The sequence below is a fragment of the Octopus bimaculoides genome, chromosome 23 (assembly GCF_046866305.1).
Source record: "Octopus bimaculoides isolate indiv1 chromosome 23, ASM4686630v1, whole genome shotgun sequence".
Lineage (NCBI taxonomy): Eukaryota > Metazoa > Mollusca > Cephalopoda > Octopoda > Octopodidae > Octopus > Octopus bimaculoides.
The window spans coordinates 18,152,138-18,179,322 of record NC_142950.1 but is presented as its reverse complement, the minus strand read 5'-3'; the positions used below and the strand labels follow the sequence as shown (position 1 = coordinate 18,179,322).

The 27,185-nt window shown below is 40.4% G+C and overlaps 1 protein-coding gene across 1 annotated transcript in view; it reads left to right on the top strand.

Annotated features, from left to right (window-relative positions):
- The window catches only part of LOC106872262 (DNA helicase MCM9), an 89,397-nt gene that overhangs the window by 22,969 nt on the left and 39,243 nt on the right, over nt 1-27,185 (top strand). Inside the window, exons 4-10 of the mRNA XM_089340719.1 lie at nt 2,891-3,002; nt 8,008-8,096; nt 8,717-8,807; nt 13,976-14,129; nt 15,426-15,555; nt 24,180-24,326; nt 25,196-25,259. Coding sequence (XP_089196845.1) covers nt 2,891-3,002; nt 8,008-8,096; nt 8,717-8,807; nt 13,976-14,129; nt 15,426-15,555; nt 24,180-24,326; nt 25,196-25,259 — 787 coding nt within the window. The remainder of the gene's footprint in view (nt 1-2,890; nt 3,003-8,007; nt 8,097-8,716; nt 8,808-13,975; nt 14,130-15,425; nt 15,556-24,179; nt 24,327-25,195; nt 25,260-27,185) is intronic.

The window sequence follows — 27,185 nt, the reverse complement described above, 5'->3', positions numbered from 1 at the left end:
GTTAGCTACTGTCATCTCAGCCTATGGCCCTCAACCGGGGTTACCGGACGGGCTGAAAGACCAATTCTATGACCCCTTGCAAACTACCTCATCGACGAGTGACAGGGACCTTCTCTTTGTGGCTGGTGACTTCAATGGTCATGTCGGACGTCATGCTGGTGGCTTCCATGGCATACATGGAGTCTATGGCTTCGGTTCCTGCAACGGGGAGGGAACCAGTCTGCTGGAGTTCTGTGATGCAACCGATCTTATGGTTTGCAATACCAACTTCAGGAATCCTGCCTGTCACCTAGTCACCTACTGATCCGGCAGACACTCTAGCCAAATCGACTACATCCTCGCCAGAAATAGGGAAAGAGGACGGCTTATAAATGCCAAAACATTCCTTGGCGAAGAATGTCAGTCTCTTCCAAATACAATCGACAGTCAAACATTTATTCCCTACAAACTGAATTTTTTGAATTATCTTTCTAAAAACGCATTTACTTACTACCATATATATATAGAGAGAGAGACACACAGAATACACATTAATACACACATATATACAAATACCTGTCTTTTTTTATTTAGTGTGTGTGTGTGTTGCCCATCTTAATATATAATGCTGAAGTTCTGTATCTGTGTGAAGCCTTTTTAAAACTTTATAGAAATCCACATTTTCCACTTTTTTGTAAAAAATTTTACATCAATGGAATTTTCTCGATGTGAACTTTCCAGTGCAGTAACTAGATTTTTAAAATTCCGTTTCCTTTGTGTGATTTAAGGGAGATTTGGCTGTTGTTTCTAGCAACTTTTATAGTTCTTCCCTTCTACCTGTATTGGCGTTCTTACACATCGATCACGCGCTCAACATATAATATACAGAGTAAGAGTAAAAGAGGGAAGGAGAGAGAGAGAGAGAAAGTGATACATACAAAGTCATAGACTATTCTTTCCTTCTACCTTTTCACTCTTACTTCGTTCTTCTTCCTCTCTCCCATTTAATAGTTTTCTTGTATCCCTCTACCTCTAACATATTTTTCATAACATAGAAACGTAAAAACACACACAACCGCACATACGTGATCTGTGACAACAACATACACATAAACACATACACACATCAACATTATAGATATAAGATTTAGTTTCTGTGTGTTACTTATATAAACATGCGCACGCATTGCTATTTTATAACTGTCTTCCGTTCTCCCTTCCTCTTTCTTCATTGCTCCCGTTCTCTATTCCTTTCTCCCCTTTTCTTTCTCTCGCTCTCTCAAACGCATACACGCGCACGTACACACAAGCATTCACTACAAGATAACTCATGTTCGTCAATGTTTTGTAAATATACAAACAACGGAGCTTATAGACAACACATTGCAAATCAGTGAACTTCATTAGAAATGTGGGTAATTTTTCAGATTAACACCCGCACGATTTTCACTAGGGTGTTAGGGTTACGGTTTTTGGGTCAAGGTTAGGGTTAGGGTTACGATGAGGGTTAGTGTTACGGTTATGGTTTTAGGGTTACGGTTACGTAATCGTGCGGGTGTTAATCTGAAAAATTACCGAAATGTGAAAACTACGAACCCTGCCATCTGTTATAACTTTTGTTGTTCTGTTTAATATGTACATAGATTATGCCTCCAAACAAGAGAGCTTGCTGGGGAAAGAAAGCAACCGGTTTAAAAAGACAGCAACAGACTGCAGCAATTCACCACATTCCAGAAGCTATTTTGAACATAATGCAAAATGGTGCATCAACATCTACTGCCCAATCTGATAGAATTCTGGCAGAACTGTGTAGCAACAGATCGCCAGCAATTGCTTCATCAGAAATTGCCGTCCTAGCTCCTGCGAAAAGGAATTATCCTGCTATGTATAATCAAGGCAGCACAAAAAGTTGTTTTGCACAAGCATTTCTGTAGCCAATTAGACGGATGAAATTTACGTACGCTTAATAATGTTACGCAAAACATCCTTCAGACTTTCCCTATTAATTTCATCGTTTTTTTGAATTATGAACATATTTATATCATTAGGGTTTTTTTGTTGTAAGGCTTTCTTTTTTAGTTGATTTTCACCTAGCAAGACTTGTCGTAGATGGCGTTATAAAAAACACCCGGACAACATCGGGTTATACTGCTAGTATAGCCCTACATCTCCTTTGCAGAAATATTACTAACCCTGATTTCGACTAAAATGTAAGACTCACTATACCTTACCTCTATTCTCATACCACTATATGCATCCTTTACATTAGTATATCCCCTATCTTCTATTCCTGCATCTCTCACACCATGCACTTAAACAAACTTCTCAACATTCTGAAGAGATCTGCCAATCAAATTGGCAAATCGAAAGGATCGTAAATGTAACATTACATAATCTCCACATAATTGATTAAATTAATGGCTAACTAGCGCAATCGACCTGCTTCTTTCTGTGTTTGTTTCTCCATTCTCTACATGATTATACTTATAAACTGCAGTTTACACGATAAATTACCTGCCTCTGGATACCTTCTAAAAAAAACGATACCCACACAAGCAATCTCCAGGAGTGCCTTCGGATTTAATTATCCCCTGGTTGATTAAACACTTCTAGCCTATCCCTTGAATGTTTAAACAATCCTAACTTATACCTATGTATATATAAATGTGTGTGTGTCTTTGTTCCACCACCACTGCTTGATAACCAGTGCAGATATGTTTACACACCTGTAACTTCAGTAAAAGAGACCAATAGAATGAGTACTACGCTTTAAAAAAATTAGTACTAGAGTGAATGCATTCAAGTAAAAATACTTCAGCATTGTGCCCCAGCATTGCCATAGTCTGATGATTAAAAGATAAAAGTTGAAGAGGATGTATATTATTACTTTATTCATCTTTACATATTACAGGCTGTGAAGAAAAACATCCATGCTCGTCTTGCAAGACTTCCTGTCTGTCCAGAGCTGACCAGAACATGTCTTCCCAGAAATGCTGATGTTGGAACCTTTCTGTCTGTAACAGGTCAGTATTCCTTAAATAAACCAAGATGCGATTATCATAGATAGTCAGGGTATATTACACATTCACTTGAGGTGGTGACCACCACAATTAGGGTTGCTAGTTTCTTTCGTAACCCTTTAGCATTCAGATTGCTTATTTACTAACAATCATATATTTTCATTGCTTCTAGATTTCAATGATGTGACTAATTTTTAGAAAGACATTGTAGGCTAGATGTGAGAGGCTGGATCTGGCCAGTTTGAACATAAAACAGTAGAATATTTGAGTTAGATATCATCATCATTATATTTAATGTTTATTTTTTTCATACTGGCATGGGTTGGATGGTTCAACATAAGTAGACAATTCAGAGGGTTACACCAAGTTCTGTCTGCTTTGGCATGGTTTCTAAAGCTGGATGCCCTTTCTATCACCAACCACTTCACAGTGTCTACTTTTAACATGGCTCCAGCACTGGTGAGCTCACCAGTTACCTACAAGACAAGTCCCCCCAACTGAGTGGGGTACAGAATTGAGGGATAGGAAACTAAGGTAGTGGGACAGGGGAAGGTATCTTTGGAACAAATGAGAAAGTTCTAGTAGAAAAAAATTATTTTAACAGTATTTTGTGGCACAGAAAATCATAAATTTATTCTGTATGAATACTTTTTTCACCCCTAAATATTTGTAATTGTATATAAATTCATTAGTTACTATAATTTATTAGTTTCTTTTGCATATTCTTAGTTTATGCATGTGTATGCAAATATAGTATTGGTATATCCCATTTATGTTCATTAGAAATTAAATAAATAAAGAATTTTGACATGTACGAATATTTATTTCCCCCCACTTTATATATATTGAAAGGCACTCAAGGACCTGCAGATTTTACCTGCAAGGCAAATGTTGGCATGGGTAAGACAGCAAAAACTGCCGGTTTGCCCACCCGACGCCCTGCCAAAACTACAGGAAAGACAACAAACGTCTCCAAGGAAAAAATTTACAAAAGAAGTGTGCTCTTCAGAGGTTATGTGTAAGGCAACAGCAGCTGAGCAAGAGTCTTTTTTGTACATGGCGCAAAAGATTGTGCAGCAGCTGACCTGACTACACCGAGTGCAAACAAGGTACCTTGCCCACCACTGCGCAAGACCACTACAGTCAACAGACACAGGATGGCCTCCCCTAACGCTTGCACAGTTGTCATGCCAATATTTTTACCAAATATTGGGGGCCTGTTGCATCATAATAAAAGCAAAATTTCTTTCCTGAGAGACTTTGCTGCATGCAATCAAGCCTTATGCATAGCACTCATGGAAACTCACCTCAGCCCTGATATAGAGGATGCAGAAGTACACTAACTAAAATATGCCATACTGTGAACAGACAGAAGGGAAAGGAGCCATGGTGGAGTTGCTGTATATATCTGTGATGACCTCACACCCCAGGTTTTACTGTCAAATTCAGTATGTGACATTTTAATTGTATACATAAGACAACACAATATAGTCATATGCAATACATTTTGCCCACCAGATGCTCCAAACCACATAGGCTAGTTTGAAGATTGCCTCACAAGAATTAAAGAAATCCTCATGAAACTGGAACACCACGTGATCATATTTCTTATGGGTGATTTCAACTTCCCCAACGTCAAATGGCCTGAAGGTCTCATGCTTTCAGGAATAACTCATTGAAAGCAAGCACAGGTGGAGTCCCTGCTCAACCTCACCAATGCCCTATTCATGGAATAAGCTGTACTCAGACCAACTAGGGCAAATAACATTTTGAATCTCTGCTTCACGAACAATATCGACATCATTCATGATGTGAAAGTGACGCCGACATTAGTTTCGGATCACAACATAATAGAGCTATGTTTGGGCCGAAAGTAACCAGAGACATACAACCTAAAGGAAACACCCGAAATTATTCCAATCTGAACTTCCACAAAGCAGACTGGAAATCGATCCAAAAAGAGATCCTCAGACAGGACTGGCCGAAATGTCTCTCCACACCAGACATTGGCATGAAACTAGAATGTTTCATGTCTGTTGTACAAGCCATATGCTAGAAATATGTCCCAGAGTACAAGGCCAAAACAAATAGGAACAAGATTCCATGGGAGAGGAAGATCCTCATGAGATGATGGATGAAGGTTGCAAATCAACTCAACCAACATCCCAAAAGTAGCGAAAGGTCCTGCCTAAAAACAACAGTGATGGAGATTGAAAAAAGGCTGCAACAATCCTATGTGAGGGAGAGAGCAGGCAAAGAAGCCTGGGTTATAAAAAACATTAAGTCAAACCCAAAGGCCTTCTTTCATTACACGAAAGAAACAACCTCAGTACGCTACAAAATAGGACCCCCTCTTCCATAAGGAAGAGTCCAACCAGAATCAGTAAGGTACTGAACGACCAGTTCAAAAGTATCTTTACCACCCCGTTAGAATACAGACAAGTGAACGAACCAGTGAACTTCTTTGCCGCCTCACCTATAACCAGTGAGGCAATTACAATGGAATTCATCAAATTTAGCAAAGAAGATATACAACTAGCTATAGATGAGGTGGACACAAACTCAACTCCTGGTCCTGATGGTTTCTCAGCAACCCTCCTCAAATCGTGTAAGCGTGCCCTGGCAAAACCCCTCCAGATTCTCTTCCAGAGCTTTCTTGCAAATGGCAGACTGCCAAGCAAGCTGAAGGAGGGAATAATATGCCCACTCCATAAAGGGGAAAGCAGAGCAGATGCCAAAACCTATAGGCCTATCTCCTGACTTCACACATCAGCAAAGTCATGGAATGGATAGTCAAAGGAAAACTAATCGCATTCCTTGAAGAAAATAACTCGCTGAGTGATACCCAGCATGGCTTCCGACCAGGTAGGAGCTGCCTGACTCAGCTCTTACAACATTATGACTGGGTGTTGAGGCATTTACTCAACTTAAATGGGGACGTAATATACCTTGATTTTGCAAAAGCTTTTGACAAAGTGGATCATGGTATGATATGCCACAAACTGCGTGATCTCGGCATAGCTGGAAAACTTGGAGAGTGGTTACATGACTTTCTGAAAGATAGAAGTCAGGCAGTAGTGGCCAATGGAGCCACCTCAAAGAAAAACACAAATAGTGAGTGGTGTTCCACAGGGCACTGTCTTGGGACCACTGCTTTTCATAGTGGCCCTCTCAGATAGGCACACTTGCTAGCTACACAGACGATACGAAAGTCTCACAGAAAATACAGATCCCCAGTGATGTTGCACATCTGCAGCAGGAGTTGGACTCAATTTACAGATGGGCTGAGGATAATAATATGCAGTTTAATGCTGAAAAATTCCAAACCCTGTGCTACCAGTGTCCAAAACTGAATATGAAACTTACAGGGTACACTGGTTCACAGGGAATTACAATCCCAGAGCCTAAATCAGTAAGGGGCATGGGTATTGACATGAGTGCATAATTATTGCAGCTGTTTTTCAACAAAAACATCTTTAAATGATTATTCCAGAGCATATTCACCATCTACTTCAATTATTGCTTCCTATTTGCTTGTTAGACGGTCAGACCGTCATTTAAAGATGTTTTTGTTAAATATTGTTTTTGTTGAATAAAATTTGTTGAAAAAGCCGCAATAATTATGCACCAACCCAGTATATATATAATCATCATCATCATTTAACGTCTGTGTTTCATGCTGGCATGGGTTGGAGGGTTTGACAGGAGCGTGCCAGATAGAAGACCATACCTGGCTACAGTGCCTGTTTTGGCATGGTTTTTACAGCTGGATGCCTTTCCTAACACCAACTGCATCGTAGAGTGGAGTGAGTGCTTTTTACATGGCAGTAGCTCAGGCAAAGTCAGTTTTGGCATGGTTTGTACAGCTGGATGCCCTCCCAAATGGTAGCCACTTCACAGTGTGGACTGGATGCTCTTTTATTGGCACTAGTTCCAGCCAGATCACTAAGTAACTAGGAGGACAAGGAATTCTGAGAGGGGAGGGGACATTAGAGGAGGTGATCTTGTGTCAGTTGATGAAAGATTAGAGTGTGATAGAGAAACAGGAACTGTCTTACTATACACGAGGTATAGAAAAAGAGAAAAAGAGAGAGAGGGAGAGAGTGGCAGAAACAGGTGTGCTGCTGCAGATCTGATACATGGTTACCCAGTGAAGAGCAAAGGAGAGAGAGAGAGTGGGGCACAGCAAAAGTGCAAGAGAGAGATGATGGTGAAGTGCCAGGGATACTCAGAAAGAACAGGGTTCAGAGCATAGATAGGATGGTAGAGTAAGGAAGAGAGAGATAAATTGTGGCAATTGCCAGGGCATACCTTCAAGGTAGTGGAACATATATGTTGCCAGGTATTGCCAAGAGGTGCAAGTAGGGAGTGGGCATGGGGATTGCAGTGACTGGTGAGGACCTGGGTATAAAGAGGGGATGGAGAAAGCAGGGATACAGTGAGCAGGTCAAAGATGGGGAGTGGGAGAAAACTATATTGTATGAAGAGGAAATGTGAGGAAGAGACAAGATACATTTTGGGAGAGATGTAGTTTGGATTCTAAGGGTAAGGTATTTAATTTAATTTTGTGTGAGTGGGACACAACACTTCTAGCACTCAGTTACGCTGACATGAACGGGTCTTTTCTGGAACCCCATAACTCCAGACATCTCGTCCATTGTCATTTCCTCCATGAGCCCTAACATCCTAAGATTAGTCCTCACCACTTCATCCCTCTTCATCTGCTACCTCTTCACCTCTGCACAGGAAGTGAACAGTGAATAAGTCTTAAAAGAAAAAAGATGGGGACATCAGATGAACTGTTGGCGAATTTCAGGATTTTGAAAGCTATAATGTTCTGACAGCTAACGGTGATGCAGGTAATGTATTCCAAGCTTCAGTAATTCTGAGCATGAAAAAATATTTCTGAAAGTCATGGTTGCTGTGTCGTTTTTTGATTTTGTAAGCATGTCCATGATGTGTCCTTCTGTTTATATCATTCTCTCTGTATTCTCTCTTTCTTTCTAAGTTACGGTTATCCAGACTTCTGCTATAAAAGTTTTAGAATTTGAGCGAGAATTCATGTGTACCAGTTGTAAACAGATCTTCACTTACCAGGTCAGTACATATTTTCATCCTCCTCTCCTCTTCTTTGCTAGGACAGTGAGCCCTATCTTCTACTACTGTCCCTATCTCCTTCCCTCAAGTCAGTGAGTACATCCTGCTCTTCCTGTATCACTTTTAATATGTTATATTGTTGTTTCCTTGAGGTGATATCATTGTCATTAGTTTGATATGGAGTAAATAGTAACTGTATGTGGTGTACTCTATGTGAACTCTAGGTGCACAAGAACTGTGCTGGAATCACAGGCAGGCTGACAGTGAATAAAGTTTTTTATGTGACAATAATTGTATGACGCTTGTGTCATGTATGGTAGTGAAATATAGGCATTGAATGCAGAGGATGTGCAAGGTGGGAGAGAAATGAAGCAAGCATGTTCTACTGGATGTATAATGTTAGTGTGTATAAGTGACAGAGTATAAACGATCTGAGAGAACAGGATATAAGAGAGAGAGAGAAAAATTACTATTGATGCAGATGTTTAATGCATATGTATGATGACTGTTTAGTAAAGAAGTGTCCTGAGATCTTAGTGGAAGGGTTTCATTTGGACTTCTAAATAACACTATGCTATCAATGTAGGCATATTTTGATCATCTCATCCTTCATGTTGTAGGCAAATATTGAACATTATTATAATTTTAAAGCTCTGAAATGTCAGAATGACTCCTGCCACTCAATGAAATTGGTCTCTTTGAGTGACAAAGGTAAGTCCTTAATTTGTATTTCTGTGTTTTAAGAACTAGTGATGATTTGGTATTTGATATACTTATTTGAACTTTGTACTCCTCCTAAATAACATTGTGTCATCATTATAGATACATCCTGATCATTTGATATACTTACTTCTGTATTTATTTTTTATATTCTGCAACACTGGCCACTCTGAGTTACTTCCCTAACTCATTTTCATTGTTCTTTTCTAGGCACCTTCTCTCATACTTTTACATCTCATCTCATCTACTAGAGCTGCCTCCCTCTGTACTGTAACCCCACAAAGTTGCAGGGGATCTTAGTTGTGCAGGCTCCGTAGTGGCCTAACTAGTACTGGTGCCATGAAAAAAGCACCCAGTACATACTATAAAGTATTTGGCATTAGGGTGGGTGTCTAATCACAAAAACCATGTCAAAGCAGACATTGGAGCTCAAGTGAGTGGATTTGGTCAGCAGAAATTGAAAGACATCCATCATATATATCTTCATCATCATTTAATGTCCATTGTCCATGATGGCATGGGTTGGACAGTTTGACCAGGGCTGGTAAGCTGAGGGGCTGCACCAGACTCCAGTCTGATTTGGCATGGTTTCTACAACTAGATGCCCTTCCTAATGCCAACCACTTCAAGAGTGTAATGGGTGCGTTTATGTGCCACTAAAATGGGTGCCAGTTGCGTATTTGTCTCTCCTTGTAATAACATTGAGTGATAGTTGTAAATGATTGTCCCTGTCATACAAGCAGTCATTCATTTCCAATATTCTGTGTGAACATGTCTGGTCTTAGTGAAATATTACCTTGCTTGGAAACAGGATTGGTGGGAGCGCACAGGAAACAAGAATTGGTGACAGGAAGGGCATCTTAGTGTAGAAAATCTGCCCCAGTGAACTCTTGTCCAACCCATGCAAGTATGGAATAGTATACATTAAAATGATAATGATGATGATGATATATATGTATCTTGTCATCATCATCATCATCAACTAGAAATTTCTTCAGGACAGCTTGCTGAGTGCCACAGACCAAATCTGCCGATGGTGCAAAGTCCTATCTAGACTAAGGGTGACATGGTGGTGGAATGATGCTGTAGACAAGACCATTAGGGCAAAGAAACAGGCTTGGAGCAGGGAATTGTATTAGATAGCCAGAAGGGAAGCTAGGAGGCAAGTATATTTAGCCAGGTAAGTGACAGAAAAGAATTTTGCCAATGTGAGGACCAGAGACTTGAAGTGTTTTGGATTGCAAGACAATGTGTGAGAGAAATTTTATGATGTCATAGGAGAGAAATGTGTCCATATGGATGATGGTTCATGTGCATTTAATGATTCTGCAAAGAAGGTGGCTTGGAAATGCCATTATGAAAGGCTGCTAAATGAAGAAAAATGAATGGGAGAAGGAGAGTCTGTCAAATGTTGACTCAATTGAGGCACCAGCTGTCTGAATTGATAGTACCTTGGTAGATAAAGCAATTAAGAGTATGAAGACAGGGAAAGCTCCTGGCCCATCAGATATTTCTGCTGAGATGCTTAAAATATGTAGCGGTGTAGGTTATGGGCTAATCACCCGTATAGTTAACCAGGTGGTACATGAAGGACTCATACCCAATGAGTAGTGTAACAGCATCATAGTCATCTGCTACAAAGTTAAAGGTGATGCCTTAGATAGAAATAATTACAAAGGTATCAAGTTGTTGGATCAGGTGATGAAAGTCATGTAGAGGGCCATAGCCCAACTAATTAGGGAGAGAGTTAGTCTAGACGAGGTGCAGTTTGGTTTTGTGCCAGGCAGAAGCACCACTGGTGCTATATTTCTGGTTGTGCAGCTGCAGGAGAAATACACAGCCAAAGATAAACCTCTGTACTTGGCTTTTGTTGACATGGAAAATGCCTTTGACAGGGTCCTCCGCTCCCTTTTCTGGTGGTCAATGTGGGAACTAGGGATAGACTAGTGGTTGGTGGGAGCTGTACAAGCCATGTACAGGAATGCTGTTAGTAAGGTGAGGGTAGGCAATGAGTATAGCAAAGAATTCAGGTGACAAGTAGGGGTTTACCAAGGATCAATTTTCAGCTCCTTGTTCATCATAGTCCTCCAGGCAATAACACAGGAATTGAAGACAGGCTCCCTCTGGGAGCTCCTCTATGTTGATGAGCTTCTTATAGATGAATCACTTCCAGAATTAGAAGTTTCAGGTGTGGAAGCAATGTCTAGAATTGAAGGGCCTTAGAGTTAACCTAGCAAAAACCAAAGCCTTAGTAAGTAGGAAAGCAGACAAATCACAAATCCCATCAGGTAGATGGCCCTGCTTGATCAGTAGGAAGGTGTTAGAAATTTCATAATATGTACCTGGTGTAACCTATGGACACATAAGAGGTGCAGAAATATCAGAGGAAGGTTAACAGGGAAAATAGTTTTTGTGTGTGGTAGCAGCACAGGTACAATTAACACTAAAGATGTGCAGAAAATAGATTCCATCAAATGACAAAGGGGAAAGCTAGAAGTAGTTGATAGCCTCTGTTATCTAGGTGGTGAAGTCAGTCATTGGAGTGGATTGTCCAAGAGTATAGCTGCTAGAATAAGAATAGGTTCGGCAAAGTTCAGAGGGCTCCTACCTCTGTTGGTAACAAAGGGGCCTCTCCCTCAGAATGAAAGGCAGATTGTATGATGCCTGTGTGCGAACAGCCATGCTACACAGCAGTGAAACATGGGCTGTGACTGCCAAGGACATGCTTAGGCTTGAAAGAAATGAAGCTAGTATGCTTCACTGGATGTGTAATGTCAGTGTGCATGTACGGCAAAGTGTAAACATCTTTGAGAGAAAAGCTGGGCATAAGAAGCATCAGATGTGTACTAGGGAGACAACTGCATTGGTATGGTCATGTGATGCGTATGGATGTGGACAGTTGTGTGAAGTAGTACTGATTCTACCAGAGGAAGGAAGCTGTGGAAGAGGGAAACTCAGCACTGAGGCAATAACAAATGACTAAAACCTTTGGCAATATGCTGCGCTTGAGAAGGAGACCCATCAAGCCAAGTGAAATAGCAGATATTTGCGTCATGCAAACTGACATCTGTGCTGGTGGCACATAAAAGCACCCATTACACTGTCATAGTGGTTGGTATTAGAAAGAGCATCCAGCTGTAAAAACCATACCAAATCAGACCAGAGTTTTGTGCAGCTCCTCAGCTTACCTGCCTGGTCAAACTGTCCAACCCATGCTAACATGGACAACAGATGCTAAATGATGATTATGATTTTATATATATATATATATATATGGTAAATGAAAGACGGAAGATTGAATATATGAGAATTTATTATTCATCACGACAATTATTTTGACACATCTAGCATCGATCTCTCACAGGTGGGACACTCAACAACTGGTTCAGGAGCATCTATCAGTGCAGATGTATCTCATCAATGATGAATAAGCACAACTTGTTAAAATAACTGCTCCCCAATGTAACTTCTCATTTGGTAGAAAGAAAAGCAACCAAATAGATAGAAAGATAGTCAAGCTTCCTTCAGTCTCTGTCTATCAAATCCATTCACAAGAGTTATAGTAGAAGATACGAATCTTTGTGGTTTTTGTCACTGTTTACAATTTTGTTCCAATTGTTTTTAAATTCTGTATATGGATTAAGTTTTGTATAATTCATTTTTCCTATAACTCCATAATTAAAAAGTTACTAGCCTTTAATATTTGCAAAATTTGGGTATTTTAACCAATCAGAAGCAAATTTTTTACACATCACCGTGGCGAAAATGTCTGTTTCCATAGTAACCAAAGATGCTGTGCATGCGCACAAGGAGGAGAAGGAGATATGAGAAAGATAATCTTCTACCATAATAATACTCATGTTTTTCTCTAACACAACATATGAATGAGAAAGGAAGGGGTGATAGATGAATAAGGAAGGAAGGGGTGATGTCAAACTGGTAGTGGGAGTGTTTGAACTCTGTGTAAGTATATGTGTGTATATGTAAAAGAGGTATGTATGTGAATGTGTGTGTGTGTGTGTGCAATGGAAGTAGGATGGTGAACATTCAATGCTGAAAAGAAAAATCAAACAGCGTTTCAACTCTGAGTATATGTGTGTATAAGGGAAGTATGTGAATGTTTGTAAGTGTGAAAGTTTTTAAATATTTAATTTGCTTGCAAATGTTTTAATGTTAACTTCATTTGCATATATTTTAATGTTTTGACTGCTATTTCTAGCAATGTTTTGACATACCAATGCCTCCCCCACCCCCTGATGATGGAAGAGGCAGCGAATGCACTGTTTTCTGATTGGCTGAAAATTCTGAAAATCATCAAATTTTGAATACCTGTAACATTTTTGCAAAATTTTTCTGGAATAAATGAATAACAAAAATTACATCCATGATACATTAAAAAATTGTTTTTGAAGATAATTGTAAACAGTGACGAAAACCACAAAGATCCAAAGACACTTGCCCATTGTGCCATGCAGTAGGACTGAACTTAAAACCCTGTAGTTGGGAAGCAAACTTCTGGAGCACACAAACATGTCTGCACCTCCTCCTATGAGATGGACTAAGGTTTATTAAACTGTTCAATGTTGATTCCTTCACAACTCATCTTTCTGATATCCCCTACCCATTGCATTCCCTTCCTCTATCTCACACTCTTTTTACTCTCTTGTGAACTTACCTGCCCACTCATCCTTTTTACCACTTCACTTATATTCACCTCCCTATAACTTGAGGGTATACCCCAACACCATCTTCATTACCGTCTTCTTTCTCCACTTTCTTTTTACACCTGTAGTAGCCGTATATCTCTGCAGCAAGACACTTGTTTTTGTCCCTCTATCATACTTTAAACTCTTATCACCTGGCACAAAGCCACCCTCCTCAATACAACTCCCTCCTCAGTTGAGGGGTTTTGTCTTGCAACTTATTCAGTGACCTTGCTAGTGTAATGTGAAACACCACAGTACACTCTGTATAGTGATTGGCATAAGGAAGGGCATCCATCTATAGAAACCAAGTCAAGCAGACAGTAGAGCTTGGCACAGTCTTCTGATTCAGCAGCTCCTGTCAAACCATTCAACCCATATCAGCATGGAAACGCTGTTGAATGATGATGGTGACAATGTTGTAGTTTAGTACTATATCTCTTGTTATTGTTGTAGGAACTGTTCCTCTCAAATGCAAAGACTACCAAGAAATCAAGGTTCAAGAACAAGTGCAGCACCTCCTGCTAGGTACAATTCCTCGTTCCATGTGGGTTGTCTTGGAGAATGATTTGGTTGACAGTTGTAAAGCAGGTGATGATGTGACTATTTGGTAGGTCTTTTTCTTTCTTGCAGTGCTTGTACTCCCTCCTATCACCATCAGGGTTTTCCTTGTGTTTCAGTATCATTAAATATGTATAGTAGCTCAAGCAGCTTTATGCTAGATGAGGGAATAAGTGAGAGGAAAGAGTCTAGAATAGGTTTCTTGCTGTGGAACAGCTATATGACTATGTATGAAAATTTCAGAAAGAGTGGAAGTGACCAGGGTGAAACTGGAAAGAGAGAAAAATAGTGGTGATGAGGGGTCAAGAGTGGGGACAGAAAAATAGGAGGTTGGGTAGGGGTTGCAAGAGTGTATGGGAGAGTCAGATATTGTTAGGGATAAGAAGTGGGTGAGAGGGTGAATATAATGAGCAAGTGTTGAAGAATAGTCAAAGGAAGAATAAGCAACAACTATAGAAATTGGGGTGGCAGGGTAGGAGAGAAGATTACCGCCAGTGCAGAATGGAAGAAGTGAAGAGCAGCAGATTTGTAATATTGGTTTCAAATTTTTGTACAAGGCCAACAATTTCGGAACCCTGGTACTCAATGGGTACTTATTTTATTGACCCCGAATGGATGAAAGGCAAAGCCAACCTCAGCGAAACTTAAAATCAGAATGGTAAAGACTAACAAAATGCTGCTATGCATTTTGCCAGGCATGCTAACGATTCTGCTAGCTCACTGCCTTGCAGACTAGTAATTTCGGTTTCAAATTTTGGCACAAGGCCAGTATGTTCAGAATGGGGGTTAGTTGATTGAATTGACCTCAATGCTCAAATGGTATTTATTTTATCAGCCCTGAAAGGATGAAAGGCAAAGTTGACCTTGGTGGACTTCAAACTCAGAATGTAAAGACAGATGAAGTGCCACTAACAATTCTGCCAGCTGGCTGTCCTAAGAACAACAACTCAATGCACCATCTGGTCCAGGAATTGAAGCCACAATCTTGCAATAATTGAGTGCAACATCCTAACCACTAGGTATGCATCCTCAATGCACACTAGTAATATTGACATTGCTTAATAGTTGTAAACAAGTATCACCATCAAAGAAGCAGTCTTCTTCATTTCCAATATCTTCCATGGAAGCATATTTGGTCAGGGTGAAATGTTATCTTGCTTGGAATCAGGTAAGGGTGGATGACAAGAAGGGCATCGAGCTGTAGAAAATCTGTTTCAACTAATTCTATATGACCCATGCAAATATGAAGCCAAGCTTGTAATTGTGCAAAGTAAGTGTTCTCTTGAATTGTCTGTTATCATTGATATAATTCCATTCAATTTAATTAATTGGTTCATTATTTCAGTGGAATTGTCATGCATCGGTGGAGTCCTTTGAGTGTGGACACACTCTGTAATATTGACATGTTCATGAAAGCAAACCACATTCTTGTGACAAATGAGAAGAAAAATGCTATTGTAATCTCCAAGGAGATGGTAGGTAACTGGTATTATTAATCGTGCATATCATCTTTTTAAATTATCCTCTGTGTGGTGTGTGTTTGTGTGTGTAGCCCCTCTGGTTATGGCCATTAGTACAAAGGAAGTCGTTATATCCTCAGTGGAGACAACCTCTGGCTTACCCTGGAGTTTCACCTGTATCTTCATAGGGTCATTAGGCAAGTTAATATTAATTTCTATATGGTCTTTCTTCTGACAGCCAACACTAAACATGTGTATATTTGTGTATGTATGTATATGTGTGTGTGTATATATATATATATATTGGACACTAAACTCTGCTTGCGAAGACCTGTTGGGGCAAGTGAAATCGAAATCGTAATCGAACCATATTCGATGACTGGCACCTGTGCCAGTAGAGCACTAACAGCACCGTCCGAGCATGATCATTGCCAGAGCAGCTGTCTGGCTTCTGTGCCAGTGGCACGTAAATAGCACCATTTGAACGTGATCATTACCAGCGTCGCCTTACTGGCACTTGTGCTGGTGGCATGTTACAAAACATTCGAGTGAGGTCATTGCCAGTGCCACTGGACTGGCTCCTGTGCAGGTGACACGTAAAAAACACCATTTTGAGCGTGGCCGTTGCCAGAACCGCCTGACTGTCCCTTGTGCCGGTGACACGTAAAAGCACCCACTACACTCACAGAGTGGTTGGCGTTAGGAAGGGCATCCAGCTGTAGAAACTCTGCCAGATCAGATTGGAGCCTGGTGCAGCCATCTGGTTCACCAGTCCTCAGCCAAATCGTCCAACTCATGCTAGAATGGAAAGCGGACGTTAAACGATGATGATGATGATATATATATCATCATCGCTTAACATCCTCCTTCCATGTTGGTGTGAGTTGGATGGTTTGACAGGAGCTGGCCAGGCAGAAGCCTGCATCAAACTTCTGTGTATGTTTTGGCATGGTTTTTATGGTTGGATCCCCGTCCTAACACCAACCACCCTGTAGAGTGGGCTGAGTGCTTTTTATGCAAAGTCAGTTTGGCATGGTTTTTACAGCTGTATGCCCTTTAAAATGCCAACCACTTTACAGTGTGGACTGGATGCTTTTTAAGTGACGCCAACACTGGTAGGGTCACCAAGTAACTTGCAAGACAAGGAATCTTTGATAGGGGTGGGGGCATTGGAGGAGGTGATTTTTGTGTTAGATAATGGAAGGTTAGAGTGTGACTGAGAGACACAGAGACATAAAGAGATGTCTTGCTGTGGAAGATGTACATGGTTACCCATCAAGAGAGAATGAGTGAGAAAAAGAGGACAGAAACAGGTGTGCTGTTGTATAGGAGATACATGGTTACCTAGCCAGAAGTAAGAGTAAGAGAAGTGGTGAGAGAGAGTGATCAAGGATGAAGGAAGAAACAGGTGTGCTGCTATAGAGGAAATACATGGTTACCCAGCCAGAGGGAAGAGCAAGGGAAAGAGAGAGAGAGATTAAGAGATAGCAAAAGTGCAGGAGAGAGATAGTGGCAAAGTGCCAGAGTATACTCACAAGGAATGGGGATGAGAGCATAGATGGGATGGTAGAGTAAGGAAGAGAGAAAGATAAATGGTGACAGGTGTCAGGGCATACTATATGTGGCAAGAGGTGCAAGTAGGGATGAGATGGGGAATGCTGTGACTGGTCAAATCCTGGGTATATAGAGCGGGTGGGGAAAGCAATGATACAGTGAGCAGGGTAGTGAGGACAGGATTGGGGATAATCATAATGTATGAAGAGGAAATGTGAGAAAGAGAAGAGACATTTGGTTTTTTGGGTGTGTGAAAATTTTATTGTTATATGCGGGTGAAATACAATGCTTCTAGAACTCAGTTTTATTGACGTGAGCGGGTCTTCTCTAGAACCTCATAGTGCCAGACATCTTGGTCCCTTGTCATTTCCTCTGTGATCCTCAACATCCTGAGATTGGATCTCATGTCTTCCTGACTCTTGTTCTTCCACAGGTACCATCCACTTTCAGTGACCGGCACTTTATATAGCTGTCTTCATTCATACACTTTACATGTCCATTCCTCTTATGTCAAACTATTCTCTCAACACATTTGCACTTTGTTGTTCATGCACATCCAGCAGGGCATACTACCTTCATTCCTCTCTAGTTTACACATATCCTCTACATTCAGAGCCCATGTCCACTACCATGAAGTATAGCTGTTCGTACACAAGCATCATGCAATCTACCTTTCACTCTGAGAGAGAGTCCTTTTATTGCCAATATATATTATAAATGTTAAATTTTAGATTTAAATTTTAATTCATCTAATGGAAATAGTTTTTTTTCATTATGTGATTGATTTGTTCATCAATAAAAAAACATGTCTCAAACAGCTGTAGTGAACCTCAACTCATTTGTGTTCTTACTAATTTTACATCACATATAGATAGATGGATAGATAGATATGTGTGTGTGATATGATTCAGTTGAGTATCCCATCTTAAGCCTCTTAGTTATTGAAGACTCTGCAGATGTATGTTGCGATTATGATTGTAATATGTCTGTTGTAGGGAATTAGTAATAATGGTACAGCCTCTCCCATGTGATGAGTGGAATGAGCCAGCCACTATAAGTAAGGTGGTGTAGGCCATTATCATGGAATACGTAGAGTACATGTAAACTGCATTGTTAGTCGTGTCTGTGCTGATCTAGTAATTGCACTACGATACTGCGTGGATGTTATAATGATCCAGCTTTTGAGGATAATAACACTGTTATGACTGTTGTGACTAGGGGTCATACAGTGCTAGATAGAAACAGCCTATTGACTAGAATATGACAATATTGTCAGAGCGACAACCGTTGTACAAGGACAGAACATAACAATGGCGACAAAGATAAACCAATTCACGTGGAGTTAGTAGAAACTCGTAGAGGAGTTAACAAACTCACAAAGTTTTGTTGTATGAATTTTATGAAAAATCATAAAAATTGTGGAAAATTTGTTGGCCGGTTTATTCGAGTTGCAAAAACAGCTACAACAACAACTCCATCAACAACAGTTGAAAGAACAACAACAACAACAATTAATATTACAGCAACAGAAGCTGCAATTAATGAAAAACCAGAAAAAGTGTTCTCACTAGATTGTTGCGAACTCCATAATGGAGTTCAAATACGAACCTGATGAAGGAGTTACCTTTGAAGCATACTACGGAAGATATGAGCAAATCTTAAAGAAAGAATGTAAAGATTGGGGTGATGAGATGAAAACTTGCTTTATCTTGAGAAAACTGGCTCCAACAGAATACAAATGATACAGTAATTTTGTACTCCCAAGAAAACTGTCTGACATAAACTTTAATGACACAGTAGATATATTGTGTGAGATTTTCAGTGAAAAATGCTCCTTATTCAACACACAGTGGAAGTGTTTGAACATAGAGAGAAATACTAATGAGGACTACATCACATATGCTAGTATACAGGGAATGTGAGAAGTTTAAGCTGGATGAATTAACTCTAGATATGTTCAAATGCCTGATCTTTACACAGGGACTAACTGCCGAAAAGAATGCAGAAGTCAGAACTAGAATTCTTGCAAAGCTGGAGCAAAGCAATGATGTAACCCTGCAAAAAGTGTCTGAAGAATGTGAAAGGATACATAAATTAAGACACGACACTAAGGAAATTGAATGTAAAGATTGTGTCCAAGTAAACTCAGTGTGGAATAGTGTGAACAGAGATAAAGTGTTTTCTAAAAAGCACAACAAACATCAGGATTTAAATCTATGTTTTGCATATAGTGGTATGCACCTGAGGAAAAATTGTCCATTTAAAAAAGTAGGGTTTTTGTTGTGGAAATATAGGACATATAAAGTCACACTGTAGAACGAAGAGGATAAAATATCAGAAAAAAGGTAAAAAAATTTGTAGTATGTCATCAGAAAAAAATGGAATTATAATGAACAGAAAATTCGTAAAAGTGAAAATCAGAAATACAACTGTTAAAATGGTGTTGGACATAGGTAGTGACATTACAATTATAAACAAAATTAATTAAATCTAAAAAGGTAGCACATGGTGTTATGGGTAAAAGATTATATTTTATTGGTGAATGTGTATGTAAAGCAAAGCAGTTGTGGATTGTTTAGCTAAGGATTGTTAAGTTTTCTATCCCACGAGGTCATAAAGAGACCAGCCACACTGACACCAATGGCTGCATCTTGAACCTACATGTATAATTTCCTGTTAAACTTTATTATGTGGTTCTTCAAGATGGTTTTTATGCTAGCCCCTATTGCGTATGTAATCATTCTTTTCACCTGACTGTTGTTCTCAGGGTCCTGAGTGCGTATGGTCTAGCCACACCAGTGCTCTGCGGTGCTTTTCTTCACTGCCAAGGTGATGGTGGGGGGGTCATACCCTCTGTGACATGGTGGGGCTGAATCTACTAAGGTCATGATTGTCTAGGTAGTTACAGTCATAGCTTAGTTTAAGGAGGAGGCCCAGTTCCCTCATGTTGACTTTGCAGAACTCTACTTTGCTCTCACAGATAATCTCAATGCATTTTTCCACAGCAAAATCTATGTCTATAGATGGGTAGAGTGAAACTACATCCATACTACCCACTACCCACCATCCATACTACCCACTACATGACCTATGACGTCGTTGGAGTGGTTGCAACTACTGATTCTACAGAGTAGATCCTCTGTGCTCACACAGACACCTGGGGACATTTCAATGAGTGGTCATAACACCTGTGAGAGGAAGTAGGATAGCCTGTAATTACTGGAGATATTCGCTCTGGAAACTTGCTAGGTTGGGGGCCCCATAACAGGGTTTATGTAGGGTTTATGGTCCTTATGCATCCTGTATAGCGGAGGAACATCGTTGTTGAATGCTTGGAAATTTTACATGGTCCGTTTCTTTCATGTTTCTGTGGTGTAACTTCTCTCATGCTACTAATATGTTATTGCATGGTCTTGACATAGTTCTGTGGGATGTCTAGTGACAGTCTGCCAGACTTGTCCATAGGGAGGCATATTAATTCCCTGTTTCTAATTCGCTGTTTCAGTTTTTGTAGGCCTTTGGTAACAAATGAACTGAGTTGGTGGGTCTCCACCTCATTATGTTCTTTTAGTGGTTTTGTTATACCGGTCTAAGATGTGTTGGAGTCTATTTCTAGCTAAGGAAATCTTTACTGCTGTCTCACTGTCAGTCTGTAGTAGGATACACACCCTTTTGTTGAAGGATGAGTCTGCAGAGTAGATCCTCATCATGTTGTATGATTTGTTGTTGGGGGCTATAGAAGACAGAGTGTAGGGTGCTACTGGTGTTACTATCTTTGTGGTTGTTGTTGTTACAGTTGCTGGCATTGCTGTTGCCCGTGGTGGTGGTGGTAATGCTTGTGTTGTGTTCATTGCTGTTGTGGGTGGTGGTGGTGGTGGTGTGGATGACGTTGTTGTTGGTATAGTTGTCTGTGTGTTGGGTGTTGCGGATATTGCTGCTACTGTCGTTGTTATCATCATTGTTATTGTTGTTGTTTTGGTTTTGTATGTTTATGTTGTTGTTATAATTGTTTGTGTGGGGATGTTGTGGTTATCGTTGTTATTGTCACTATTGTTGTTGTCATTAACATTGCTATTCTTGTTGTTGTTTTGGCTTCCTGTGTTTGTGTTGTGGTTGTATTGTCCTAACCTCCAATCTCAGATAGACAATCAATTTTTCTGACCTTCTTATATGTAGTGAATTTCGGTGATAACTCTAAGGCATGTATTTTATCCGTATCTAGCTGTACTGCACCACATATTCCAGGGGTGTAATTGTCGTTGTTGGTGGTATTATTTTTCAGTATGCTGGTGCTGGAGTCTTCTGGTAGTTCACATTCCAACATGTCAATCCCGTCAATATTGTTTGGGTATCTGTGTTGATTCTTACCATTCTGAGATCGTTTTTGTTGTTGCTGTTTTATCCACTTAGGTTTGTTGTGAAAGTGTTTGTTGCAGGCATGGTTTACTCAGCAGTATTCTTGTTGGATACGTGTCATGAATCTGTCGCTTTCATGTGGCGTAGTGGTGTTTTTCAGTTCATGCAGTAGCACCCTCTTTCATATCTGGTACTGGTTGATTTCTGTGTATATTTTCTTTTTGATGTTTTGTAATATCGTGTGTTTTAGTTTTCTTGCTTGATGTTCTGTGAGCCCTAGCTGCTTGACAGCCAAATTAACAAATTTCGTGTATAGTCTGGAGGAGATGCTTTAATGAAGTGGAGCTGTCAGGTAGCTATTTTGATTTTTAGACAGCAGAACACAGTGTCTTTCAGCGTCTTGCTAGCTTAGCCAAAACTTGTTATTTCGTTTTTGTATTTGGTTTGCAAGATTCTTTATGTGAATTCGTGTGTTGAAGCATATTTTATTGTATCTGGGGAGAGTCATTCTGTTTTAATATCCTATTAATTAACACACTCACAAGTTTGATTTCCACTCATTTACTTGTTTATTTTTTCTAAAATTTCCATTGCTTTTTGTAACCTCTCCAATAGTCATTGACTCTGTCTGTTATTAGAGCTGCATTCTTTTTGTTTGTCTGTTTGTGCACATGTGTGTGCGTTACTGTGCATGTGTATACATATATGTATGTGTGTGTGTATGTATATATATATGTATGCGTATACATTTGTATGTATTCTGCATATTCATGTGTTCATGCTTGTGTGTGTGTGTATCTCTGTCTCCTTGTGTGTACATATTTGAATGTATCTATGTGTATGGGTTTTTGTGACTGTATGTGTCTCCATATGTGTCCTTGTGTGTGTATGTGTGAAGTGTGTGTGTGTGTATATGGTTATGTGCTTCAGTCTTTTGTGTATGTGTGTATGTCTGTCCGTATTACCTATATAATACAATATGTAATACAATATGAGGCTTCGTAAAACAGTTGCTCCCACGATCCAAAGTAAAATTTGGGATTTGCAGAGGTTCAAAGTTGGTAACAAAAACAAGACAGTGGAGACATACAACAACCTAAACGAAAACAAACATGGAGGGTCATTAGGCTGGACGAGGTAAGGTAGTTGCCAGAAGAGGTAGGAGCTCCCTGTACTTTGCCCAGGCCATTCTCATTCTAGTTGCTACACTCTCAGAATTAACCACCCCCACTACAGACTTGATCGCCTAGGAAGTAGAAGCTATCAACTACTTCTAGTTTTTCCCCTTGGCATGTGATGGAATCTGTTTTCTGTACATCTTCAGTGTTTATTGCCCCTCTGCATCTGCCACACACAAAAACTATCTTCCCAGTTAACCTTCCTTTGATATTGCTACACATTTTATGTATCCATAGCTTACACTGGGTACATCGTATGGAGTTTCTACCCACACCTTTTCTACAGATCGAGCATGGCCATCTACCTGAAAGGTTTTGTGATTTGTCAGCCTTCCTACTTACTGAGACTTTGGTTTTTGCTAAGTTAACCCTAAGGCCCTTCGATTCTAACACTTGCTTCCACACCCTAAACTTTGTCTCTAGTTCTGGCAGTGACTCGGCTATTAGAGTGAAGTCATCAGCATAAAGGAGCTCGCAAGGGCAGCCTGTCTTGAATTCCTCTGTTATTGCTTGGAGGACTATGGTGAATAAGAGGGGTCTGAGGACTGATCCTTGATAAACCCCTACTTCTACCCAGAATTTCTCACTATACTTGTTGTCAACCCTCACCCTACTGGCAGCATCCCTGTACATTGCTTGTACAGCTCTTACCAACCACTAGTCTATCCCCAGTTTCCTCATTGACCACCAGATAAGGGATTGGGGGACCCTGTCAAAGACTTTCTCTAAGTCAACAAAAACCAAGTATTGAGGTTTATCTTTGGCTATGTATTTCTCCTGCAGTTGCCTTACTAGAAATATAGCATCAGTGGTGCTTATGCCTGGCACGAAACCAAACTGCATCTCATCTAGTCTAACTCTCTCCCTAATTAGTTGAGCTATGACTCTCTTTGTAACTTTCATCACCTGGTCCAATAATTTGATACCCCTGTAGTTATTTCTATCTAAAGCATCACCTTTACCTTTGTAGCAGTTGACTATGGTACTGCTACACCAGTCATTGGGTATGACTCCTTCATGAACTCCCTGATTTACAATGCAGGTGACAAGACCATAACCCACATTGCCCAATATTTTAAGTATCTCAGTGGTGATTCCTGTTGGACCAGGTGCTTTCCCTGTCTTCATATCCTTAATTGCTTTATCTACCAGGGTATTGTTGATTTGGGTAGCTGGTCCCTCAATTGGGTCAACCTTTGGCAGGCTCCTCCCATTCATTCTCCACATTCAGCAGGCTTTCATAATAGCATCTCCAGGTCTCTTTCTTTGCAGAATCCTTAAACGCAAGGGCACCATCATCCATGCAGACACATTTTTCTCTTATGACATCATGGTTTTAAATACTTTGAAAATATCATTACTTGATTTGACTTCATTACTGTCCATTTATATCTCTCTGCTGGTACAAGCTAGTCTGTACTAACTCCATCCACAGAATCTTATAAGGATTTGGCATGGTTTGTTCTATTTGTCTCAAGTTGTAAATGCTGCTAACATGCATTGCTTCTAAGCTTAATGGAAAATATATCTTTTGTCTCATTTTTATTGTAGAAAGACGAATTTTGGTCTTTTTGGAATGAGTTTCAGGATTATCCTCTGACTGGCCGTAACCATATCCTAACAAGCTTTTGTCCTCAAGTGTATGGCTTGTATGTGGTGAAGTTAGCTGTAATTCTGGTCTTAATTGGTGGTGTGAAGGTAAGCAAACTTCCATTCTTGTTGTATAGTAACAGTGTTCTTATAGCACCAATTTTACAGAGCTGGCTTTCACCATCATCATTGTTTTAATGTCCACTTTTCCATGCTTGTATGGATCAGACAAAATTTACTGAGGCAGATTTTCTATGGCCAGATGCTCTTCCTGTCATGTCACCTGTTTCCAAGCAAGGTATTACCCCATGGTTAGACATGTTTTCATAGAAGACTGAAAATGATTGGAAGATTAGAAAGCTTGTACGATAGTGACACTCATTTAGAACTGTCACACAATGTTTGAAAGATAAGTGGTGTGATACTGAGCTCCAGCATGGCCACAATCAATTAGCTGGATGGAGTTAAAGAACTGGAGAATAATGGAATTTGTATTATAGAAGATGCATGCCTAGCTAGGTTGTAATAAAGTTCGCTTTAGAGCCATGTGGCGTCAGCTTACTGCTTGGTGTCTTGAGCAAAGTTGTCTTCAACAAGATCCTTGGATTGACTGAGTGAAACTGGTAGGTAGACACTGTACAGAAACCCATTGTGTGTGTGTGTGTGTGAAGATTTCTACATGTCTTCATATGACAATTCAGCCAACAGTGATGTATCGTTTACAGCTGTAGCTTTGAGGTTTTGGACACATTGAGGCCATTAGAATGAAGAGATACTTGACTTGAAAAGCAGGAGTTAAGGTTGATAATAGGAAGGGCATCTAGCCTTGGAATACTGCCTTAATAAAGTCTTGTTGTACCTGTTCCATCATGGAATAAAAAAAAAATTGATTTAAAAATGTTTTTGTTTGTTAATGAGTTGAAACCTTGTTCACTTTGTCTAATAAGCTGCATCTATTCTTTTCACTTTTTTAATAGCGTAAAGACGATATTGGGACGGCAGTTCGAGGAGAGATCCACCTACTCCTTGTCGGGGACCCAGGTTTAGTAAAAGTTTCAATTATTTGTAAATGACTTTTTTGTTTGTTATGACTTACTCACGGGAGGAAGGCCAGAATTTCAGGAATGTAATGCAAACAAAGTTGTTAATAAGCTTCACTGTTATAAAATAGTGTTTTTTATGAAAATATGAGGAACTGTTACCTTATTTGGAAACAGGTGAGGCTCAGTGGAAAGGGAATGTATCTGCCCATAAAAAATCAGCCTCAACAAATTCCATCTGACACCTGCAAACATTGAAAAGTTGATGTTAAAGTGATATATCATCATCATCATCATCATCATCGTTTAACGTCCGCTTTCCATGCTAGCATGGGTTGGACGACTTGACTGAGGACTGGTGAAACCGGATGGCAACACCAGGCTCCAATCTAAATTTGGCAGGGTTTCTACAGCTGGATGCCCTTCCTAACGCCAACCACTCAGAGATATATATATGTGTGTGTGTGTGTGTGTGTGTGTATATTTATCATCATCATCGTTGTCGTTTAACGTCTGCTTTCCATGCTGGCATGGGTTGGACGGTTTGACTGAGGACTGGCGAGCCAGAAGGCTGCACCAGGCTCCAATCTGATCTGGCAAAGTTTCTACAGCTGGATGTTTCTGGTCATATGGTTGGTGTTGATGCTGCCGGTGTTAGTGTGGGTGTGGGGCCAATCACTCCATCAGCATCAATGATAATTGTTTGGTCATCGTTTGCAGTTGTGGTACTGGTTATCTGCTCTGTGTCTTGACTAGTCATCATCTCTGGCTGTGATGATTGTACTGGTGTTAGAGCTGGTTAATCTGCTAATGCCATCACCTCCGGCACTAATTATTGTTGTTGGATGGTACATCATCATCATCATCATCATCATCGTTTAATGTCCGCTTTCCATGCTAGCATGGGTTGGATGATTTGACTGAGGACTGGTGAAACCGGATGGCAACACCAGGCTCCAATCTAAATTTGGCAGTTTCTACAGCTGGATGCCCTTCCTAACGCCAACCACTCAGAGAGTGTAGTAGGTGCTTTTACGTGTCACCCGTACGAAGGCCAGTCAGGCGATACTGGCAACGGCCACGCTCGAAATGGTGTCTTTTATGTGCCACCCGCACAAGAGCCAGTCCAGGGACACTGGCAACGATCTCGCTCGAAAATCCTACGAAGGCCAGTCAGGCGGTACTGGCAACGGCCACGCTCAAAATGGTGCATCTTATGTGCCACCCGCACAAGAGCCAGTCCAGGGGCACTGGCAACGATCTCACTTGGCTTGCCAGGTCTTCTCACGCACAGCACATTTCCAAAGGTCTCGGTCAGTAGTCATCGCCTCGGTGAGGCCCAATGTACGAAGGTCTTGCCTCACCACCTCAGCCCAGGTCTTCCTGGGCCTACCTCTTCCACGGGTTCCCTCAACTGTTAGGGTGTGGCACTTTTTCACGCAGCTATCCTCATCCATTCTCACCACATGTCCATAGCAGCGCAATTGTCTCTCTTGCACACCACAACTGATGCTTGTAATGTTCAGCTTTTCTCTCAAGATACTTACACTCTGACGGGTATTCACATTGACATTACACATCCAACGGAGCATACTGGCTTCATTCCTTGCGAGCTTACGCATGTCCTCAGCAGTTACAGCCCATGTTTCACTGCCATGTAGCATGACTGTTCATACACATGCGTCATACAGTCTGCCTTTTACTCTGAGTGAGAGTCCCTTTGTCGCCAGCAGAGGTAAGAGCTCTCTAAACTTTGCCCAAGCTATTCTTATTCTAGCAGCTACACTTTCAGCGCACCCACCCCCACTACTAACTTGGTCACCCAGATAGCGGAAGCTATCGACTACTTCTAGTTTTTCACCCTGGAATGAGATAGAAGTTGTTTCCTGTTTGTTTACAGTCTTTATTGCACCTGAACATCTACCAC